Genomic DNA, 21,392 nt, shown 5'->3' with positions numbered 1-21,392 from the left:
AAAGAATGATAGCAAACCTTCTTCCGCTGTGAATTAATTATACATAACTCTGCGGTTCATTACTTCAAATGATTCCTGGTTATTAAATTTACATACTGGAATTTTACTACTCTATTTAGTTTGTTAGTCCCAGGCTCCAGGCCATTTCAAAAATAAGAGCTAAAGATAAATAGAACAGCCGCTAGTTAACTTTTCTTGCTTCTCTAGATTTTGGCCACTTTATCTGGGAAGCCTTCTCTCTCTCTCTCTCTCCCTCACTAACCCTCCCCCTCCCCCTCTCCCTCTCAGACACACACACACACACACACACACTTTCTTGAACACGCAATTTTGTCTTTACTATGTGTGTAGCATTCACTGTTTCTAATGAAACTACAATTTATCAAACTCTGGTGGTGGTAATTGTACCCCTCTTATCCTATAATCATGTTGATCATTATTAAATCACTAGTAGAAAAAGAGATTCAGATCTGTTTCCCCCAAGAAACTAGAATCTCCATGAAAGGAGATTCTGTGTTTGGTTTCTGTAAGACTGCATCTCTATCATCTAAGACACAGTCTGGGCAGAGGGTAGGTATCAGGAAAAAAAAAGTATCAGATAGATCACGGAATAAAGGAGTGATTCTGCCCACTTTGGGTAAAGTGTGACTATTAAGTCTGGGACTCACAGAACAAATTCTGGTTTTTCCTGTGAACAATTTGGGATTTTTAGGATAGTCAACAAGATCTTCCCAAGACCATGGTCTTAGATGCATATGGTTGTCCCACTTTAAACTAATTTTCCTACTGCTTCTGTCTTTTTAATTTTTGAATTACTTATGTATTGATTTATATGAGAGAACACACCAGAGCATCACTCTGGTAATGAATGTGTGGTGCCAGGGACCTTGGGAACTTGGGACCTTAAGCTTGCAAGTCCTGTGCACTAGCACTCACCGTCTCTCACCATCTCCCTGGCCACCATATTGCCTTCCTTGGAGCAGCTGATTCCTAGCAAAGTAAAAATTGGGTAGGGGAAGTCAACTGTTCTATTTAAAGAGCTGAATTATAAAGGAAGAGGAAATGCTGCTATACTAGTCTAATGTATCAGAGAGGTGCTTGTGTACCTTGTGTATGGTTAGTAGTTCTGACAGATTCTCTAGTCAGACTGCCTGGGTTCAAATGTGGACTCTTGCTTACCAGCTATGGGAACTTAGGCAGGTCAGCTAACCTCTTGGTGCCTTCCTTTCCGCATCTGTAAAATGAGGGGGGAAATAGTATCTGCCTCAGCGGGTTATTTCGAGGCTTACATGTGTTAGTACATTAAAAGTGTTGGCTCAGTGAAACAGCTCCTTTGGGCAATGTGCTGCTTTGCCATGTGTACCACCCAGGTTGGAGCCTGGCCTCCACTGCACTGAAGGAAGCTTTGGTGCTCTGGTCTCTTTCACTCTATCTCTGCCACTCTGTCTCTCTCTGGAAAAAAAGTTTAGATAGTGGTTGGTACTTATTTATTCATTTTTTTTCTTTAAATAGAACAGTTGACTTCCCCTACCCATTTATTACTTTGCTAGGAATCAGCTGCTCCAAGGAAGGCAATATGGTGGCCAGGGAGATGGTGAGAGACGGTGAGTGCTAGTGCACAGGACTTGCAAGCTTAAGGTCCCAAGTTCCCAAGGTCCCTGGCACCACACATTCATTACCAGAGTGATGCTCTGGTGTGTTCTCTCATGTAAATCAATACATAAGTAATTCAAAAATTAAAAAGACAGAAGCAGTAGGAAAATTAGTTTAAAGTGGGACAACCACATGCTATGTTAGTGCTCTTTATTAACTCCAGTAATACCTAAAATCCACTAAGATGAATCCTTCTCAAACCTACAGGGTGCAACCACATTGGCTACACAAAGGCATGGCCTTGTGCAAAAAGACTCTGGGGAATACAGGTCCAAGAAGGATTCAGAGGACCTAGTGGGGGTTGTATTGTTATATGGGAAACTGGGGAATGTTATGCATGTACAAACTATTGTACTTACTGTTGAATGTAAAACATTAATTCCCCAATAATAAAAAAATTAAAAAAAAACTGTGTCCCTAGTAATACTTTCCAAATCCATTACATAATCATGTTTTGGTATAATATACCTCAATCTACTTATCTGTCTTGGAAAGGAGTGATGCTAGATGAGAGAATTCATTTCATACCGTGAATTATTTTCAAGACATTGCATACCTTTCTAAAATTCATCGTGGGATGGACTGTAGTCATTTAAAAATTGGCTTTGTTGCATTTGACCTTTCCAGAATGCATTTCGCAATTCCAGAAGCTACTTTCCATCCCTCCTCACAGAGCTGGCTTTCACATGCTGCTGTTCGTATGGTCTGAAAGGGGGTTCTTTGCAGAGGAATGTGCTGGCCTGGAGGAGAGGGGGAGTCTTTCTGGTGGAGACGTGAGAACAGCAGCTCTTTGAATGCTGGGCATGACGTAGCCTGGGAAATGGGAGCAGCTGCTGGTGGAGTGGTTCACACGCTGTGGGTCAGTGGGAAAAGCACAGAGGAAAATGGCCCCGGCAAAGGAGGACAGAGAAAGGGTTGGGCCAGGCAGGCTGGAGAGGGAGCCCTATTTCACAGGCCAAAGGGCATAGGGGTGGCAAGTCCACAGGAAGGGTAAAGGTCAGCTGCAGATTGAGGGAGAAGGAAAAGAAAACCACACACTTGACAGTTAATTCTAAGTACTCATAATTACAGACCTGTTTTGAAAAAGGGACTGGAAAGCAAGGAACCAAAAGACATACATACATACCACTGCTGTTTAAACACATTGTAACAGGAATACATCCCCTTTGTGAAAACAATAATGAAACACTTCTTTTTTTCTGAGTGAGCCTCTCACCAGGAGATAAGCTTCCTTCCTCCCTTATTTATTTATTCATTTATTCATTTTTTTGTATAGAGACAGAGAGAAATTGAGAGGGAAGGAGGGAGATAGAAAGGAAAGAAGGGGGGAGAGTTGGAGAGGGAGGAAGAGAGAGAGAGATAGAGAGGGAGAGGGAGAGGGAGAGGGAGAGGGAGAGGGAGAGGGAGAGGGAGAGAGAGAGAGAGAGAGAGAGAGAGACTGGCAACACTACTTCACTTGTGAAGCTTCACCCCCACAGGTGGGGATGGGGGGCTTGAACCTAGGTCCTTGCACATGTAACATGTGTGCTCTACACCACTGCCTGGCTCACCTTCTATGATTACCATAGTAGTTAGCTTTGTAATTAGTTTAAATAGTTCCCAATTAAAATAAATGACAATTTAAGCAGTGCACACAGATTAAGCCATCAGGTAACTTCACTAACACTTCCTTAAGATTTTTTTTTTGGAAACTTCTGAAAACATTATTATGTTTCTCATTTCCTGAATTTATAAGTATTTTTTTTCTGACTGTTCTATCAGCTTCATTCTTATTTTGTTTTTCAAGAAGTAGTTCATGGGATTTTTTTTTTTGCCACACTCCTTATATAATTCTTCCTATAGTCTCATACATCTTTTTGTCTTAAAAAAATAAGAGAATATCCTTAAAATGAGTGTGTGTGTGTGTGTGTGTGTGTGTGTGTGTGTGTGTGTGTGTCTGTGTGTGTGTTAAACAGAGGTGAGGTTAAGCATAAATGTTTGTTTTCCCCTAACAGAAAAAGTGTTTTCCTAGAACTTAATTGTCCTTTTTCCATGGGTCATTCTATTCCTAATACCAGCAAATCTTTCAGTAACCTAACATTTTCTAAAAACAAACACATTCTTTCCTCTTTGTTCTTTTCCTCTTTCCCTTCGGCCTTTTTTTTTTTTTTTTTTAAAAGAAACTCCTGCCAGTGAGTAATCAAACTCAGTGTCACAGTTGAGATCTTTTTATAAGAGCTACCTACAGTTTACAATTTGTTAGCCTCATTTTTCCCCTTGTCTTACTGCAATAATTTTGAGTTGTGACTCCCAGTCTTTTCAAGCCTGTAGATATGTGATTAATATGTAAAACATGATAGGATTCCCACATGATGTAAGTACTACTTTGGATCTGGTGTTAAAAAAAATCTATATGAGTTTCATTAACACAACTGCATTTGCTTACTGATACAAAGTAGTGGACTATAGGTGAGATGATGTTATGCTCAAGTTATAGCTGATGCTTGGTACAGAAGTGTACCTGGAGGCCTCTCTTTGGGAGGTCTATGAGCTCAAGTTTGGGAACTTATCTCCTGGGAGCTTGAGGGAAATGCAGTCATAGGCTTCATCTAATACACACCGGATTTCAAGAGGATCTTAAGCTCTGCAATTGCCTCTCATCCATACCAGGTTTTGAGAGCTGGATTCTAGACCTGTGCTAGCTGAAAGGAACAGAAGCACAGCTATATATGCAATTACATTTAAAAAGTAAATAGAAGCAAACACTGTTGTTATACTTTAGGTGACAGGTTTACTTTGTTCAGTTGGAAAGAAAGAAAGAAAGAAAGAAAGAAACGTGCCTGGGGGGCCGAGTGGTAGCACACCTAGTTGAATGCACATGTTAGTGTGTAAGGATCCAGGTGTGAGCCCCCAGTCCCCACCTGCAGGGGGAAAGCTTCATGAGTGGTGAAGCAGGGCTGCAGGTGTCTGTCTCTTTTCCTCTCTATCACCCCCTCCCCTCTCAATTTCTGACTGTTTCTATCCAATAAATAAAGAAAGATAATAATAACAATTTTAAAAACGTGCCTGAAATTGAATGGCTAAGAAGAATAATCATCATATAATTTATATGCCCTAATACAGAACATGTCATTCTGATATGTAATCAATAGGACATTTATGAGATTTCATCATCTGGTGAAACTTGATATATGCTGGACCAGATACCCTCAAGGAATTAATAAGAGTCACATTCGTACCCATACAGGACAGACGAATCTGGCCACATGACACAAAATAAAATAATTACTAATCCATATGGCAGCAAACTGTGCCACTAGGAATCTCCTGAAAGTTTCCCTTCATCTGAACCGTCTTCCCTCTCAAAGTTTGTTAAGTGCTTGTGTCTCCATGTTGCTGTCACTCTGTATCACTCCTCTAATATGCAGTTTTCCACAAGGTATTATTTATTTTTTTTAGAAATTCTTTTTTAACTTTATTTATTTTTTATTGGATAGAGACAGAGAGAAATTGAAAGAGAAGGGGGAGATAGAGAGGAAGAGAGACAGAGAGACACCTGAAGACCTGCTTCACCACCTGTGAAGCGACTCCCCTGCAGGTGGGGAGCCGGGGGCTTGAACCGGGATCCTGACAAGTCCTTGCACTTTGCGCCACATGTGCTTAACCCACTGCGCTACCGCCCGACTCCCTCTGCAAGGTATTATTAACCCCTCCTCAACACACACACACACACACACACACACACACACAGTCTGACTCTCTAAACTCCTCAAGTACTAGAATAAAGAAGGCATATAGACTGCAATAATCGTTTAAGCCTCACTATGCCTGGCAAGTGCTTATGGTAGGACAATGGTTCTCAAAAAGTAGTCTATGCACCAGAGGTATTAGCCAGCCTCACTGTGGAACTTGCTAGAAATGCAGAGTCACAGACACCACTCTAGACCTGGAAAACCATAAACTCTGGAAGTGGGGTTCAGTGATCTGTGTTTTAATACATCTTCTACTTGATTCTGATACTCACTAATATTTGACAGCCACTGATACAGGAAGACTTATTTCCTTGGAGAAAGGCTTTGAACTCATTATTTTTCCTGAGCTTTCTGCTCAAATCACAAACAGAATCCTTTTCCACTGTGTGAAAGAAAAACTCAAAGAAGGCCATGCTAGGAGAACTTTAGAGGAATCAAACATCAGTAAAACCAAATTCCAGGGATTATATGTTCTCTCCTAACTTTCACTAAGCAACAGGTTCATGTTGTATCAAAGAGCTGATGGCAGGATTCATTTTGGCTCCCTGTCTGGCAAGGATCTCACCAGGCAGGGAGATCAGCTCAGGAACCTTTAAAACAAAGCACACGAGGAAGACATTGAAAGGCTTTCAGCATATCTAAAGGATCAAATCCCATGCTCAATGCTAAGACTAACCATACATACAAAGAGATTGAAACCTGCTTAGAAAACCTATCTCACCTAGTCACTATCAGGCCACCCACCCCATCAGCTGGGGTCCTAGCTGGGGAGTCCTGGGATTTCCATACAGACATGATGAGCCTAGACCTTGAATAGATCCCTCTCTCCATTGTCAGTGGTCATCTCCATCAGAAACAACATAATGGACCCCTTTGGGGGGGTCCCCACAGGATCTTGCCCTCAATGTAGATCAACAATGGTAGAGAATGTTCCATCCTCCAAAGGGGGGTTGGATAACATACTCTATCTACCACCTGAGGAAGATGGGCCCCAAAATTAGTGCAACTTGGAGTGTTCCTACTCATGATCACAGAATGTGAGTTCGAACCTACAGGGATGCAGAGGTTACATAGGCCCCTGTGCTGAATATGGGCCCCAGATCAAATCAATGGGTTTTACAGTCAACAATATTTATATACTTTCCCCATATTTGGGAGCTACTCTCTTCCCTGATTCAGCTTTCTAGCCCTTTTTCCAGCCGTGACATCATCTCCCCAGCCAATAACTTGGGTCCATCTGCATATCAGATGTCAGGCTCAGGCAAAAACTAATAAAGTCATGGGCCCTTTGGAATACACCTGAAATAGACCTATTAGCTGTTTCCAAAACTGAGACCCCAAATCTTCATCTGCAATATTCCAGCCTTTAGGTTCATGATTAATCAACAATTTGTATGGCTTTATATGGTAACTCTTTTTTTTCAGCCACCAGGCTCCAGATGCTACCATGATGCCAAACGGACTTTCCTGGGCAGATGGCCCCACCAATGTGTCCTGGAGCCCTGCTTCCCCAGAGCTCTGCCCCAGTAGGGAAAGAGAGAGGCAGGCTGGGAGTATGGATTTACCTGTCAATGCCCATGTTCAGCAGGGAAGCAATTACAGAAGCCAGACCTTCAATCTTCTGCACTCCATAATGACCCTGGGTCCATACTTTCAGAGGGATAAAGAACAGGAAAGCTATTAGGGGAGGGGATGGAATATGGAGTTCTAGTGGTGGGAATTGTACCCCTCTTATCATATGGTCTGATCAGTGTTTCCATTTTATAAATAAAAATGAAAAAAGAAAGAAAACCGAGGCTGGGTGGTAGTACAGCGTATTAAGCACACACAGCTCAACGTGCAAGGACCAGTGTAAGGATCCCGGTTCAAGCCCCCAGCTCCCCACCTGCAGGGTGATAAAGCAGGTCTGCAGGTGTCTATCTTTCTCTCCTCCTCTCTTGATTTCTCTCTGTCCTATCCAACAACAACAACTATAACAAAAATAACAGTAACAACCACAATAAGGGCAACGAAAATGGGGAAAATATCCTCCAGGAGCAGTGGATTCATAGTGCTGGCACTGAACCCCAGTGATAACCCTGGAGGCAAAAAAAAAAAAAAAGAGAAGAAAAGAAAAGAAAAGAAAAGAAAACCTACCTCACCAAAGTCAGAACACGGGCAGCTCTGTTGGAATTTTTATTTTGTTCAACATCCTGTTTATTTATTTTTCTTTTAAATTAAGTCATGCAACTATGACCCCATGTCCTTTCAGAGTCTCACTAGTATGATTATGTCTAATACATTTCCAATGGGAAATTATTGAAGAGCTGGTGAGCTAAAGAATCTGAAATAGTACTACTGTAATGGCATTAGTCTTCCAATATTGGGTTTCTATTTATTTATTTATTTATTTATTTATTATTTACTTATGCCATGGAGAAAGGGAGCGAGAGTGTGTCATTATGAAGTAATGGAAAGAAAACCCATTTCTAAAATGCACGTACATATCTAAGATGGCATTGGTAGGAAGAAGACTTTGGCTAGAATGACCTTGGGCGAGATGGGACAGCTACAATGCCTGTTCCGACACACAGGAGAAGTTCCTTCGGCGCTGCCTGACAGCAAGCAGAAGGCCAGAAGGACCAGGCTGTTCAGAAGAGGAAGGTTCTGGTCACTGTGACAGGAAGATATCTCAGAGGTGTGAAGATACAGTGTAAGACTGTCTGCACGACTTTGGAAGAGTCTTAGGGGACCTTTAAAAAGCATACAGAATTCATGAGACTGTCCTTAAACTTATGTAAAGAATGTCACACCTGGAAATGCCTTCATATTCTGTATTTTTCAAGTGATTATATTTCAGACACCACACAGTCAATAAAGCAGGCATTCCTTACATTCAAGTATATTTGCAGTTTCTGTTGCTATTTATGGGTTTACTCAGGATGTAGGGGAATAGTCAGAACATTCCATAGTAGCACTTTCCTGTAACAGAACACCTCCTATAGAACATGTGCTTGGTAGATACAGAGCACGACTCCCTCACTAAGTGTGAGTGTGTGTGCGTTGCTTCAAAATTAGAAAATTAGAAAGAGTTAGCCTCAGTGTAACTGTCACCGCACTTGGTTTTGATGCTCAAGTCTACTGACTCAAATACTGGGCTCTCAGAAAAGTCATGGTGCATTTTTGCAAGGAGAAAAAAAATATGCCATGGCTTTTCAAAACAACACAACTCATTGAAACCACTTTTGATTGACTGTAGTACACAACTGGTGAGTTCTAAAGACAATGAGGAATATCATATTTTATATGTGAAATTACGGGTGTGGTGTTAAGGGTTACACTGACCTGGGCTTATTAGTTGATTGGGTTGTGAAAGGAAGATTTCTGTAGCATGAAAGTATGACTTCGTAAAGTTCAAACTAAATAGGACTTTGAGAAGGGACAACAATAAGTGTTTAATTCAGATCTTGACGAATAAAAGTTTAGTGAGTGTGTTTGTGTCATTGACTATTTCTAAATCTTTGTTCCTTGTAAAAAGGAGCAGTGCTATTATACAATCATAATACAGAAATCATAGTGGTAGGGAGATTAAGTGACATCATGCATCTGAAAATCGTTGTAACTACAAGAGAGGATGGTGTTCTACACCAAAAATTTATAAATCACACTGTGAAATGCCTAGGAGAAATATCCATGCAAGTGTGGCCACACAGAGAAAATAGGATTTTATTCCAATAGAGATGTTCAGACAGGTAAATCACTGTGTCTACAATTGCATTTGTGGATTCCAAATAAATTCAGAACTCTCTACACTCTCAATGTATGGATGGATATGTGGTATCCACATCTTACTCTGTTGTCAATCTTCAAATGTATGTGGTTGATTTTTCTACCCTTTTGACTGATATAAAAAAAATCAGCATGACTTTCTTTCAGAATCAAAACTGTCTGATCATGTAACCAAAACAAAGAACATTCTGATATCAAGTAGAGACAGACTGGGAGTATACATAATTCCATCTCTTCTCTCAAACTATTTTGCCTAAATTTTAAGACTCTGTTTTACTGACTTCCCATTACTCTCTGAATTTTTCTTAGTACACATAAAATATCGTTGAGCTTGTGCTTTTTTTTTTTAAATCATGATTTTAGACACTAATATAGCATCATGACAAAATTACTTATTTTTATAGAAACATGTTTTGTTGACAATGGGCTCAAACTTCCCTCCACTGAAGCTTTAGACAGAAACAGAAAGAAATTGAGATGGAAGGGGTATAGAGAGAGGAAGAGAGATACCTGCAGCACTACTTTACCACTCATGAAGTCCTCCCCACCCCCGCTGTGGAGACCAGAGGCTTGAATTCGGGTCCCTGTGCATGGCAATAAGTGTGCCACCATCCAGCCCCAACAGAAAATATTTTAACTGTATTTAACCTCAGTGGAACAAAGAGACAAAAAACAGCATATGATTGCTTTATCCTATTGCCTTGCTTTAGTCAATGCCACTTAAAACAGTCTGTCACACAAATATTTCAAAGACTATCCATCACAACTAGAATTAAATTACATGAGCTCTCATGTGGTCTTGAATTTGGAACTTGTTCTTATTAGAGACCTAGTACTTTAACAGCTTTCAATCACACCCCTAAATGGACTGCCAATAGGAAAAATAATCTGGTTTATTGGTTTTTTTTTTTCTTTCTTATGACAACACTGAAAGCATATATTTTCAAACCCTGTTCCCTCTCCATTCTCATGAGCATACTCTGCCTCATATGAAACTGAAAAAGGAGAGAAAATCATGCTCTAATTTGGTGGCAGGGCCAGTTTTAGGGCGTTAGGGTCTGATACCACCATGCCCTCCACATACAGTATATACAGACAAACTTTTTCCAAGACAGTCAACTTTTTCTGAATTTTTCCTCAGTCCTCATCCTTATAATAAACTGTTAGGTATTTTACTTTCTGAATGTTTACCATCTCCATTTTCTTCAGATGAGAGATGGAGGCATACAGAGTTTAAATAACTTGCTCAAGGTCTCAAATTTAGTTAAGTATGACTGTGAACACACCTATAACCCCTATGCTTATGCAAGTGAATGAAAACCTTTCATGGGTTTGTGACAGGAAGTTATTTCCTTAAAAAAATTGGAGTGTGTCCTTTTAAAAATATTTTTTATTTGATGAGGCAGAGAGAAATTAAGAGGGAAGGGGGTTAGAGAGAGAAAGAGAGACAGAGAGATACCTGGAGCACTGTTTCACCACTTGTGAAACTTCCCTCTCGCAGGTGGGGACCGGAGGCTTGAACTCAGGTCCTTGCACGTGGTAGGTAATATGTACATTTAACCAGGTGTCCCACTGCTCTGCCCCTGGAATGTGTCTTACCACTGACTTTTGTTTAAATTAGAACTCCCAAGGGAAAGATTGTTTTAGAATCCTGGTGATAATAGTACAAAGTGATTTTATCCCAGTAATTTAGGTTTTTTTTTTTTTCATTTAGGATTCAGCATGCTCTTTCATGTTTTCTGAAGTCTAACAATAGCTGTGGAAATATTTATATCAGGACAAAAGTAATAGAATCTATCCTAGACTTATAAAACATGGTGACTATCACATGAAGGCATTCCTTATTGAGAAATAAGTGTTATCATTATATTCCCTGTCTTCACAAGGAACTCAAAAGGGGCCTACCTGCAGAAGCTTCCATCTGGTGTTGAGGTCTTCCAGAGTGTTGAGATTATATGGTGACAGCTGAATCCCCTGTGTGGTGAGATGGCGAGCAAGGTCATTGATGTGGCCCACATTCTCTTTAAGGGGTGAGACTTCTCCTCGAAGTGCCTGTGTGAAACAGTCAAGGGCAAATTGGAAGACAAGAATATTTAGAGCAAAGAAACAGACAAGTAGGGACTACAGGATATCCTATCCTCTTTGGAGTGCAGAGATAATGGCATTAGCTAGCACTATGTTCATGGTAGGACAACAACAAACACCCATTAATTGGAGGATAAAAATAACTGACTTCCCTGGGCAGACGACCTCACCAATATGTCCTGAATCCCCACTTCCCCAGAGCCCTATCCAACTAGGGAAAGACAGAAACAGACTAGGGGTATGGATCCACCAGTCAACACTCACGTCATCGGGGAAGCAACTGCAGAAGCTACACCTCCCATCTTCCACACCCCATAAAGATATTTGATCCATATTCCCAGAGGAATAAAGAATAGGGAAGCTTCCAATGGAGGGGATGGGATATGGAAGTCTGGTGGTGGGAATTGTACCCCTCTTATCCCACAATCTTGGCAATAATTATTAAATCTCTAATAAAAAATAACTGAGGGGCCGAGTGGTGGCACACTTGGTTAAGCGCATATATTACAATGCACAAGGACCCAGGTTCAAGCCCCTAGTCCCCACCTGTAGAGGGGAAGCTTCACAAATGGGGAAGCAGTGTTTCAGGTGTCTCTTTGTCTCTGTCCTTCTCTATCTCTCCCTTCCTCTCAATTTCTGGCTGTCTCTATCCAATAAATAAAAGATTATTCAAAATTTAAAAAATAACTGGATTGAAGACCCCACCAATGTGTCCTGGAGCTCAGCTTCCCCAGAGACACACCTTACTAGGGAAAGAGAGAGGCAGACTGGGAGTATGGACCGACCAGTCAATGCCCATGTTCAGGGGGAAGCAATTACAGAAGCCAGACCTTCTACCTTCTGCAACCCACAATGACCCTGGGTCCATGCTCCCAGAGGGATAGAGAATGGGAAAGCTATTGGGGGAGGGTGTGGGTTATGGAGATTGGGTGGTGGGAATTGTGTGGAGTTGTACCCCTCCTACCTTATGGTTTTGTTCATTAATCCTTTCTTAAATAAAAAATTAAAAAAAGAAACAGTAAAAAAAAATAACTGATATTTATTGAGCATATTTCAGCTCTTTAGTCCTGTGATGAGCTCTGCCCATACATAATCTGATTTTATCCCCACACAATGACCCTGTGAGGTTGGTAGTTGGAGGATTCTCACTGTACACATGAGAAAACATATTTTTCAGATATTAAAACTTATCCAAAGTCTTATGAGTATCAACTGAGGGTACATGCTCAGGTTGTCTTCCTCCAAAAAGCATATTTGCCTCTAATATGCTATTTACTTCTCTAAAAATATAATCTGGATTGGCAAAGTTAACAGGAAAAATATAGTGCTGATATAGTTTAAATTCTGTTCTCATCTCACATCCCAACTTGTGTGTATTATAATAAAAAGATACACTCAATCATACGATAATTATATTCATGTGTTGCACCAGCCACAGAGTAAGTAGATTCATTTAGAGATTAGGGGATATTGTTGAGTCCTAAGAATGACTTCGTAGACTCCTGGTATTTCAGTCCTTGTGGCAATGACTTCAGAAGTCTCCCATGGGGCATTTTGGCTGCCTCTAAAGCAATAGAGCAGGGTTCTCTAATGCAATGCCTCATGGCAATCTGTTGAACAGAAGAATCCTATGTAGATATGGGAAGGACATTACCATGCATCATATCTACCCTATTGAGATGACATTTATGGATCTTTAATATGATGCATGATGTCCAAATGTTCCAATGAGCAATTTCTAAGGGACACATTCCCTTACTTAGGAAATGCTATGTATAATACAAAGTCTAAGTACAAGGACAGCACCAGTCGGTTGGGTATACATGCTGTCATCACTTGCTTGATCTGGGCAGGTGTTATGTCTCTACTTTACCATGTTGATAAAACCATTGTTTACCCTCACCTCATCTATGGCCTTCTCAGTTTTCACTCAATCCAAATATGAGCAGTATTATTTTCACAAGTCACCCTGAACATTTCACCACTAAAAAGTATATCACATTCAGTATAATACTCTGTATAGCCTTTTGATAATAAGACATTGTGATAACGACACTTCTGAACCTATTTTTTAATTTTAGTTTTTACTTTTATTTCTTATTTTTGCCTCTAGGGTTATCACTGGGGCTTGGTGCCTGCACTACAAATCTACCACTCCTATCAACCATTTTTTTCCTTTTTATTTTATTTTATTTTTTTTAATTTGACAAGACAGAGAGAAATTAAGAGGACAAGGGAATCAGAGAGGGAGAGAGAAAGACATCTGCAGACCTACTTCACTGCTCATGAAGTGTTCTCCCTGCAGCTGGGGAGTGGGGGCTCTAACCCAGGTCCTTGCACTTGGTGGTATGTGTGCTTAACCAGGTGCGCCACAGTCTGGTCCCTGAACTTCAGAATTTTTAAAGTTATTAAAAGTACTAAAAGAATCTTGGGATTTCTTTAGGGCATGATGCAAATGTTCTGGAATTAGCACTTACAATGACATAATCTTGTGACCATATTAACCATCACTGAATTTCACACTGTAGGACAGTGAATTTTATGGTATGTGAATAAAGAAAAACAAAGGGGAAAAAAACAACTATACTGTTCTCTCCTTTTCCCTTGACACTAGAGTTATTGTTGGAGCTCAAGGCCTACATGACAAATATACTGCTCCTAGTAGCCATTTTTTGATTTTGTTTTCCTTTCTATTTGACAAGACAGAGAAAATGAAAGGGCAGGGGAAATAGGGAGAAAGAGAGACACTTGCAGAACTGCTTCATCACTCATGAATCTTCCCTCCCTCCCTACAGATGGGGACCAGGAGCTTAAACCCAGCTATGTATGTGCACAAATGGGTGTGCCACCACCTGGCCCCCAGCAAAAATAAAAAAAAATAAAATAAAAATAAAAAAGGAAAACACCTTATCTGGTGCATTTATCTTACTTGAATTTCATACCAGTGAAAGGTCACACAAAGGGTTTTTACAGAGTTCAATGAGAAAAATTAATGTCCATTTCCTAATAATAAACAGATGGATTAAAAATCAGGATACATGTCTGAGGAGAGAGGTGGTAAAAAATCTATATACATGAAATCTTGTCTTTAAAAAGAAAAGATACATAAATCACTTTGTCATATGTAATAGTAAGGTGAGATAACAGACCTTGCAAATGCCCTTGAGGAAGTGTGGAAAAAGGACAATGGTTATACAATGGAAGCATTCTCTTCGGAACAATGTGTGTTCTAATAACTACAAACAAACATCATGCGAGTGGGGTTGTAAATGGATAGGCACTGCAGAGCTGACAAGATGGCTGGCAGAACATGACAACGCTGCGTATTCACCCTACAGACCAGTCATCTGCCCTTATCAGTGGGGCTTTCAACCACCAAGTTGACTGTCCATTTCACCTAAGTCACATCCACAATTCAGTTCCCTCTGGGTCATATAAGTACATGTTCAAATACTGGAAATTTTATTTCCTACTACAGAGTCCTGAACACAGGAAGGTGAAGGAATTTTGAAACCAAGTTCTAGGAGTCACAATTAATAATCACAGTGTCCACTCTCCCTTCTTCTCTTTGATCTCTCCTTCTCTCACCATTACCTCGTCATCTGTTGGCTTATTTCTTTCACTCATATTTAGCAACTGTAGTAGAAGCTCTCTTAATCGATCTCTGCAGAAGACTCACCAGATTGGCCAGAGTCTTCATTCCTCTATGAAACATATGGGCTGGGTCCTCTAAGAGATTCTAGTCCAATGGTAGAATCATCTGTCTTTAAGCAGGGCTCTGCTGCTCTCGTTATTTGATTGATCAGTGTGTGTATGTTCTCAAGCCCATTTTGGCCAGTTAGCATTGTAATCACATATGGTAATGAAAGGTTTCCTAAACCAAAGAAGTATGTCTAGAAAGAAAATACGCTACCATGTCAATGAAAACCGGGTTAAATAACTCTGGAAAGCTGCTTAAAAACGTATTGGGGGACTGAGCCTCAATGATAACCCTGGAGAAAAAAAAACTATTGGGTGTGAACAAGAAAACTTTAAGAGTATGATAATGACCTAATTAGGCTCGCATTAGAGGATGAATACCAGATGATCTCACTTACAGGCAGAACTTAAGAAACAAGGACAGAAAGAGAAATCACAAAATATAATATGTTTGGGGTTGGTTGTATTGCACCAAAGCAATGGACTCTGACCAGTGAGAGGGTTGGGGGGGGGGACTTTGGGGTTCTGGTGCATGATAGTGGAAAAGGAACTAAGTTGGGGGGTGAGAGTGTTTTGCAGATAGCAGTCACAGAGAAGTGAAAGATTGTACCCAGGTATCAACCACTGTACTATAAACCGTTAACCTCTCAATAAAATGATAAAAGGGACAAAAAGAATTAATGTGGGTATTTTAGTTAGATGGATGGAACACTGAGGTACGATTATGATTCAAATATAAGAGCTTTAGATATCACACATATAAACTTATGTTGAGAGTATCAAACACTAAGCATAAAATATCCAAAATCACAGTTAACTCTGAACAATATGATGTGCTATTTACAATACTACCAGGATCTCCTTAGACTTTCATTCTGTTTTATTATCAAAATAGATTTTATTCTAGTTTGTAAAAAGTTAGAAAATTTTGTAGGAAGCCATTACAGTGTGGAGTTTTTTGGAATTACTTAAACATCTGGAATATGTTCTCCATAAAATTGCAAACCAAGTCTAATTTTATTATGACTAGTTTCATGCAGGCAAAATTTTTCACTTCATTAAATCCTGTCTGATTATAGATATAAAAATACTGATTTTAAATGATAGATAAGTCTGATATGTGAAGTTTGTCTTCTATGAAAATAAATTCCATGTAAGACTTGCTTATCTTTTGATAGTTAAAGATTTATTCAAATATATATTTGGAACTTTACTCATAAACCACTGGACAAAACAGAGAGAGAGACACAGAGAGAGAGAGAACTGGCAATGAATTGCCTATTAGCAAGGGAACATAATTTTTGAGGGAGCAATTTTGACATGATAGGGGACTATCTATCTCCACTTTGAGGTACAAAAGATCTGGATGTCAAGCTTGGACATCTGGAAAGAGTGCATCGAGGGATTTCTACTTTGAAGACTTTCATTTCCACTGTGAAGTATGAAACAGGACACCTGGCCTACATAATGGATGCTAAATTATCACCATTGAGTAAAGGCATAAATTAGAAACCAGTGGGGGGGGGGGGACAGGTGGTGGCGCACCTGGTCGAGCGCACATGTTACAATGTGCAAGGACCCAGGTTCGATGCCCTGGTTCCCACCTGCAGGGGGGAAGCTTCAAAAATGGTGAAGCAGGCCTGCAGGTGTCCCTCTGTCCCTCTCCCTCCCTATCAGCCCCATTCCCTCTCAGTTTCTACCTGTCTCTATCCAATAAATAAATAAAGATAATTAAAATATAATAAAAAGAACCAGTGGGAACATCTTCATTACCTGTTATAGAAACTGCTACAGAGAGTTGATCTAAGAAATGGAATAGGGCTTCCAGACAGTGCTGAAGCTCCATTTGAGGTCAAGGACTAGATATTACCATGAGCACCAATCTGCTCAATTTTCTGTTTGGCCATCAGTAGTATTCCATGTGGGCATGGAGGAAATGGCTGATCCAGGTAAAGGACCTGGCCAGATGGTTGGGATCCAAATGCTTAGGACAAGAGACTCTGCATTATAGTCAGCCTCTGTGGAGAAGGAGGCAACTGTGAGTGTTTAGTTGCCAATACTCAGCTTTAGTTGCTGGAGGATGAGTGTCCCAGCCTTGCCAAAGACTCTGCTGAGGCACCAATCATGTATCACAAAGATTCATTTTATGCAGTCTTCTACTCGCCTTTATGCTGGGACTTTAGGTACTTTCTTTTCTCTCTTTTTTTCTTGTTTAGCAAGAAGGGCTTTTAAGTGAATTCCCTCTACTAACATTCTGAGGCTACTCCGCAACAAAACTGGGACACACCACACTGCCCGTACGACCAAGTCCCTGACTTTTGCCAAATTGCAGGGATTGTGTGAACCTCAGACACGGGACCATTTGCAGACAGAATGAGTACATCTCTCTGCCTTTAGTATCATTTTTTGCCTCAGGTAGAGACATTCTTGACAATAAATTATTCCACTGAAACATGTACTCTTTTTTTTTATATAGTGATATGCAACTGCATTCCATTCCAGCATCAGTTTTTATTGTGGCAGCCCGAAGGCAAAAATATCATGCTGTTTCTTTTCATTGTCTTGCTTGCATTCAGTGTTCAGGACAATTCTGGTACATTTTCATATTTGGGCTTGATAGCTTTTGACGAGCAAACTGAATAAGGACATACATAATGAAACAGACACAGAACTAATGACCAAGCTGTAGCATAATCAGGATAATTTGGGGTAGGTTAAGGGGAAAAAAAAGGTTTAAGGAAAACAAGGTGAATTTTGTAAGTATGAAGACTGTCAGTGCTGCTTTTCTTTCCCAAGTAGCTATCAGTGGTTATATTTTAACCATGGTGTATTCTCAAAGTTCCTACAATTCCAATTATAATGGCACTAAAAGAATAGCAATTGTGAGAACAGAAGTAAAGGGTGGCACACCTATATACAAATAATGTCAAAGGACAATAAATTATGGTGATGTTGTATATGCAAATACCAACAAAGGGATATTTCAAAGTTAATCCAATTGCCAAATAATGTGATTATAGCAATAACTATCTATTGCCTTCTTAAACCCCAAGACAGTAGGAACCTCCTGCTTCCTCTATAGAGCCTGTATTTCCCCCATTCCTAGAACTTTTAGGGTGGGGCTCACTTTCCTGCATGATTCTCTCAATTCATACCAAATGATATTGCACCTGCTCATCACAGCCTAATCAATGCAACGAGTACCTCCTCAGCATGCTTCACTTCAGACTGTGTCCAGAGATGTCAGGCGTGGAATGTCAACCCTTCAGCATGATTACTCGGGTGAGATCTTTCCTTTCATAGGATTCCCTAATTCCATTCCAGGTGGTTCACTTCCTAACAAAGTCCCAAAACCTAGATATAGACCAAGTCCCATGAGATAGAGCATATGTTCACATGTATCCATAAATTAGGGCAAAATATATACCTGAAAGCACAAGTAAACAATAGTCTGCAGTAAGTCAGTATGAAGTTCATAATGAAATAGTGTCTACTTAGACTTAGATACCCTCCTCACCTACTTCCCTTCACACTTCCCTCACTCACTCCAAAGCTAACCTTATCAAAGCAAGGACTGCAATAGATGAATAAGGGGAAGAGACAGGCATACTTTAACGACGACTCTTTAGTCACTATCAGGCCACCCCATCAGCTGGGGCTCTAGTTAGGGAGTCCTGCTATTACCAAACAGACATGATGGGCCTAGATCTCAAATAAATCCCTCTCTCCATTGTTACTGGTCATCTCTATCAGGAACAACACAATAGACCCCTTTGTGGGCCCCCATGGGACTTTCCCTCAACTAGGATCAACAAAGGTAGAGAATGTTCCATCCTCTGATGGGAGGCTGGACAACATACTCTATGCTACACCTGAGGAAGATGGGTCTTGATACTGGGGCAGCTTTGGACATTCCTAGTCATGACCACAGAATGTGAGCTCAGATCTACAGGGATGCAGAGGTCACATAGGCTCCTAAGCTGAATTTGGGCCCCAGATCACATCAAATCGATGGGGTTTACAGTCAGCAATTTTTATACACCTTTCCCATATTTGGGAGCTACTTTCTTCCCTGATCCAGCTTTCTGGTCCTTTTCCCAGCCATGACACCATCTCCCCAGACAATAACTAGGATCCATCTGCATATCAGATTTCACGCTCAGGGAAAAAAAAAAAAACTAGCATAGCCACAGGCCCTTTGGAATATAACTAAAATAGGCCTACTAGTTATCTACAAAACGGAGCCCTCCCCCAAACTCTTCATCTGCACTCTTCCAGCCTTTAGGTCCATGGTTGGTCACAATTTGTTTGCCTTTATATGTTAACTCTATTTTCAGCCACCAGGTTCCAGATGCTAGCATAATGCAGACCAGACTTCCCTGGACAGACAACCCCACCAATGAGCCCTGGTGCCCCGCCTACCCAGAACCCCACCCCACTAGGGAAAGAGAGAGACAGGCTGGGAGTATGGATTGACCTGTCAGCACCCATGTTCATCGGGGAAGCAATTATAGAATCCAGACCTTCCACCTTCTGCATCCCACAATGACCTTGGGTCCATGCTCCCAGAGGGATAAAGAATAGGAAAAGTATCAGGGGAGGGGATGGGATAGGGACTTATTGTGGTGGGAATTGTGTAGAGTTGTACCCCTCTTATCCTATGGGTTTGTCAGTGTTTCCTTTTTATAAATAAAATAAATAAAGCATTTGAAGGAAGGAAGGAAGGAAGGAAGAAAGAAAGAAAGAAAGAAAGAAAGAAAGGAAAATTCATTTAAAAAAGAATAGCAATTGTGGGCTGGGGAGATAGCATAATGGTTATGGAAAAGATTTTCAAGCCTGAGGCTCCAGAGCCTCAGGTTTAGGCTCCAGCATCAGCATAAACCAGAGCTGAGCAATGCTGTGCTATACAAAGCAAAGCAAAACAAAACCTAGACTGGGGCGATAGCATAGTGATTATGCAGAAAGACCGTCATGCTACGGGCACCAAAGGTCCCAGGTGCAAAGCTCAGTATCACCAGAACCCAGTGTTTAATTAAACAAACAAACAAACAAAAAACCGATGGGATGTTTTTTCCAGAAAGAATTCTCACATTTAAGGGAAATATGATTTCTCATCTCTTTTCATAGTTTTGAAAAAGAATATGCACTCAAACATAGAAGAATCAACAACAACATTTTTTCCTTAGTATTTTATCTGTCAGGATGTGGCTTCACTATGTAGCTTAAAACCCCAATGTTCTTACAATAAATTTAATAAGTTAGAGCTTTACCACGCAAATAGTATCCATCTTCTTTCTTTTTTATACATGCTCATTTTACCTTCACAAATATAAATTGGAAGCGAGGAACAGAACAGAGACAATCATAAAGGAAAGGCTTTTTACTTAAAAAAAAAAAAACAAAACTCGCACACATCTTTGCTAATTCATTTTCTTGGAAACGTGTTTCTACGGTTCTAGCTCTGGTTGCTAATTATTTCCCCTCTGTATAAAAAAAAGAGCAAGCAAACTGAGAAAATAGAAAAATATTTCAAGTTTTCCAATGACAGAATTGAAACAAATAAAGAGGTAGTTCATGAGCAGTTTTACAAAGGGTAAACTTGAGATAGGCACAATTAAAATAAAAAAGTCTGTAATGAGTATAAATAAATCATTTAAATAAGCCTATGCTTTTAGGCTGCTAAGGAAACTGAAGAAATGCCAATATTTTCATTCTGAGGAATTTTAATTACATGGGACAAAGCAAAGCAAAATAGTAGTTAATGAAATCTATTTACTTACTTAAAAGTAAATAATAATCATAAGCCATTAAAAACACTAATCACAGGACCACTGATGTTCCAAATTGGGAGTTGGCTTTGATTTAGGTGCTGTTACCAGGTTTTGTAATCTGTAAATGTCCTTGTTAACTGCATGGTTGCTTGGCTAGAGCCCCACTAGAAGTGCTGTCTTCCTTAGTCTTCCTTACTTGACCCAGGACAGCAGACTAAGGTTCGGACTCTCTTGTCCATTTTGTCTTGTTTGCTTTTAATCAGAGCACAAGCTCACCTCTGGTTATTAGTGGTACCAAGTATCCCTCCCTCGCAGGTGGGGGGAATCAGGGCTTGAACCCAGATCCTCATGACCTCTACCAGGTCAGGTGAGCCAGTACAGTTCCCCTCCCCTCCCCTCACCCTAGTGGTTTTGACTGAGTAGTTCAGGAGTGGGTTGCAAATTTGTCATTTTTCACAATTTAGAAAATGCTGCCTTCCCGAAACTCATCATGCTTAACCTGTCTTAGAACCTTCTTCACACATGCTCTTCTCTGTACCCAGATTTCTTGTTCCTTCCCACCTTCCTTTTTAAGATAAAGACAGAGAGGTAGGGAAACAGAAAGGAAGTCTAAGAAATCATAGACTTAAGCATCAAGAGACACCTGCTTAGCTCTGTCAGCCCCTGCCCGCACCCCGCCCCACAC

General features: G+C 40.3%; 1 protein-coding gene across 8 annotated transcripts in view; it reads right to left on the bottom strand.

The window, feature by feature from the left end:
* The window catches only part of DMD (dystrophin), a 2,449,111-nt gene that overhangs the window by 352,163 nt on the left and 2,075,556 nt on the right, over positions 1–21,392 (bottom strand). For 7 of the 8 annotated variants that reach the window (XM_060182733.1, XM_060182732.1, XM_060182735.1 and 4 more), the window contains one exon: positions 11,058–11,204. The exons of the other annotated variant lie outside the window; for it this stretch is intronic. In XM_060182733.1, coding sequence (XP_060038716.1) covers positions 11,058–11,204 — 147 coding nt within the window. The remainder of the gene's footprint in view (positions 1–11,057; positions 11,205–21,392) is intronic. 8 annotated transcript variants of the gene reach the window in all.

The sequence above is a fragment of the Erinaceus europaeus genome, chromosome X, assembly GCF_950295315.1.
Source record: "Erinaceus europaeus chromosome X, mEriEur2.1, whole genome shotgun sequence".
NCBI classification, from domain to species: domain Eukaryota; kingdom Metazoa; phylum Chordata; class Mammalia; order Eulipotyphla; family Erinaceidae; genus Erinaceus; species Erinaceus europaeus.
Note: the sequence above shows the minus strand (reverse complement) of the source record. Positions and strands in the feature narration are given on the sequence as shown.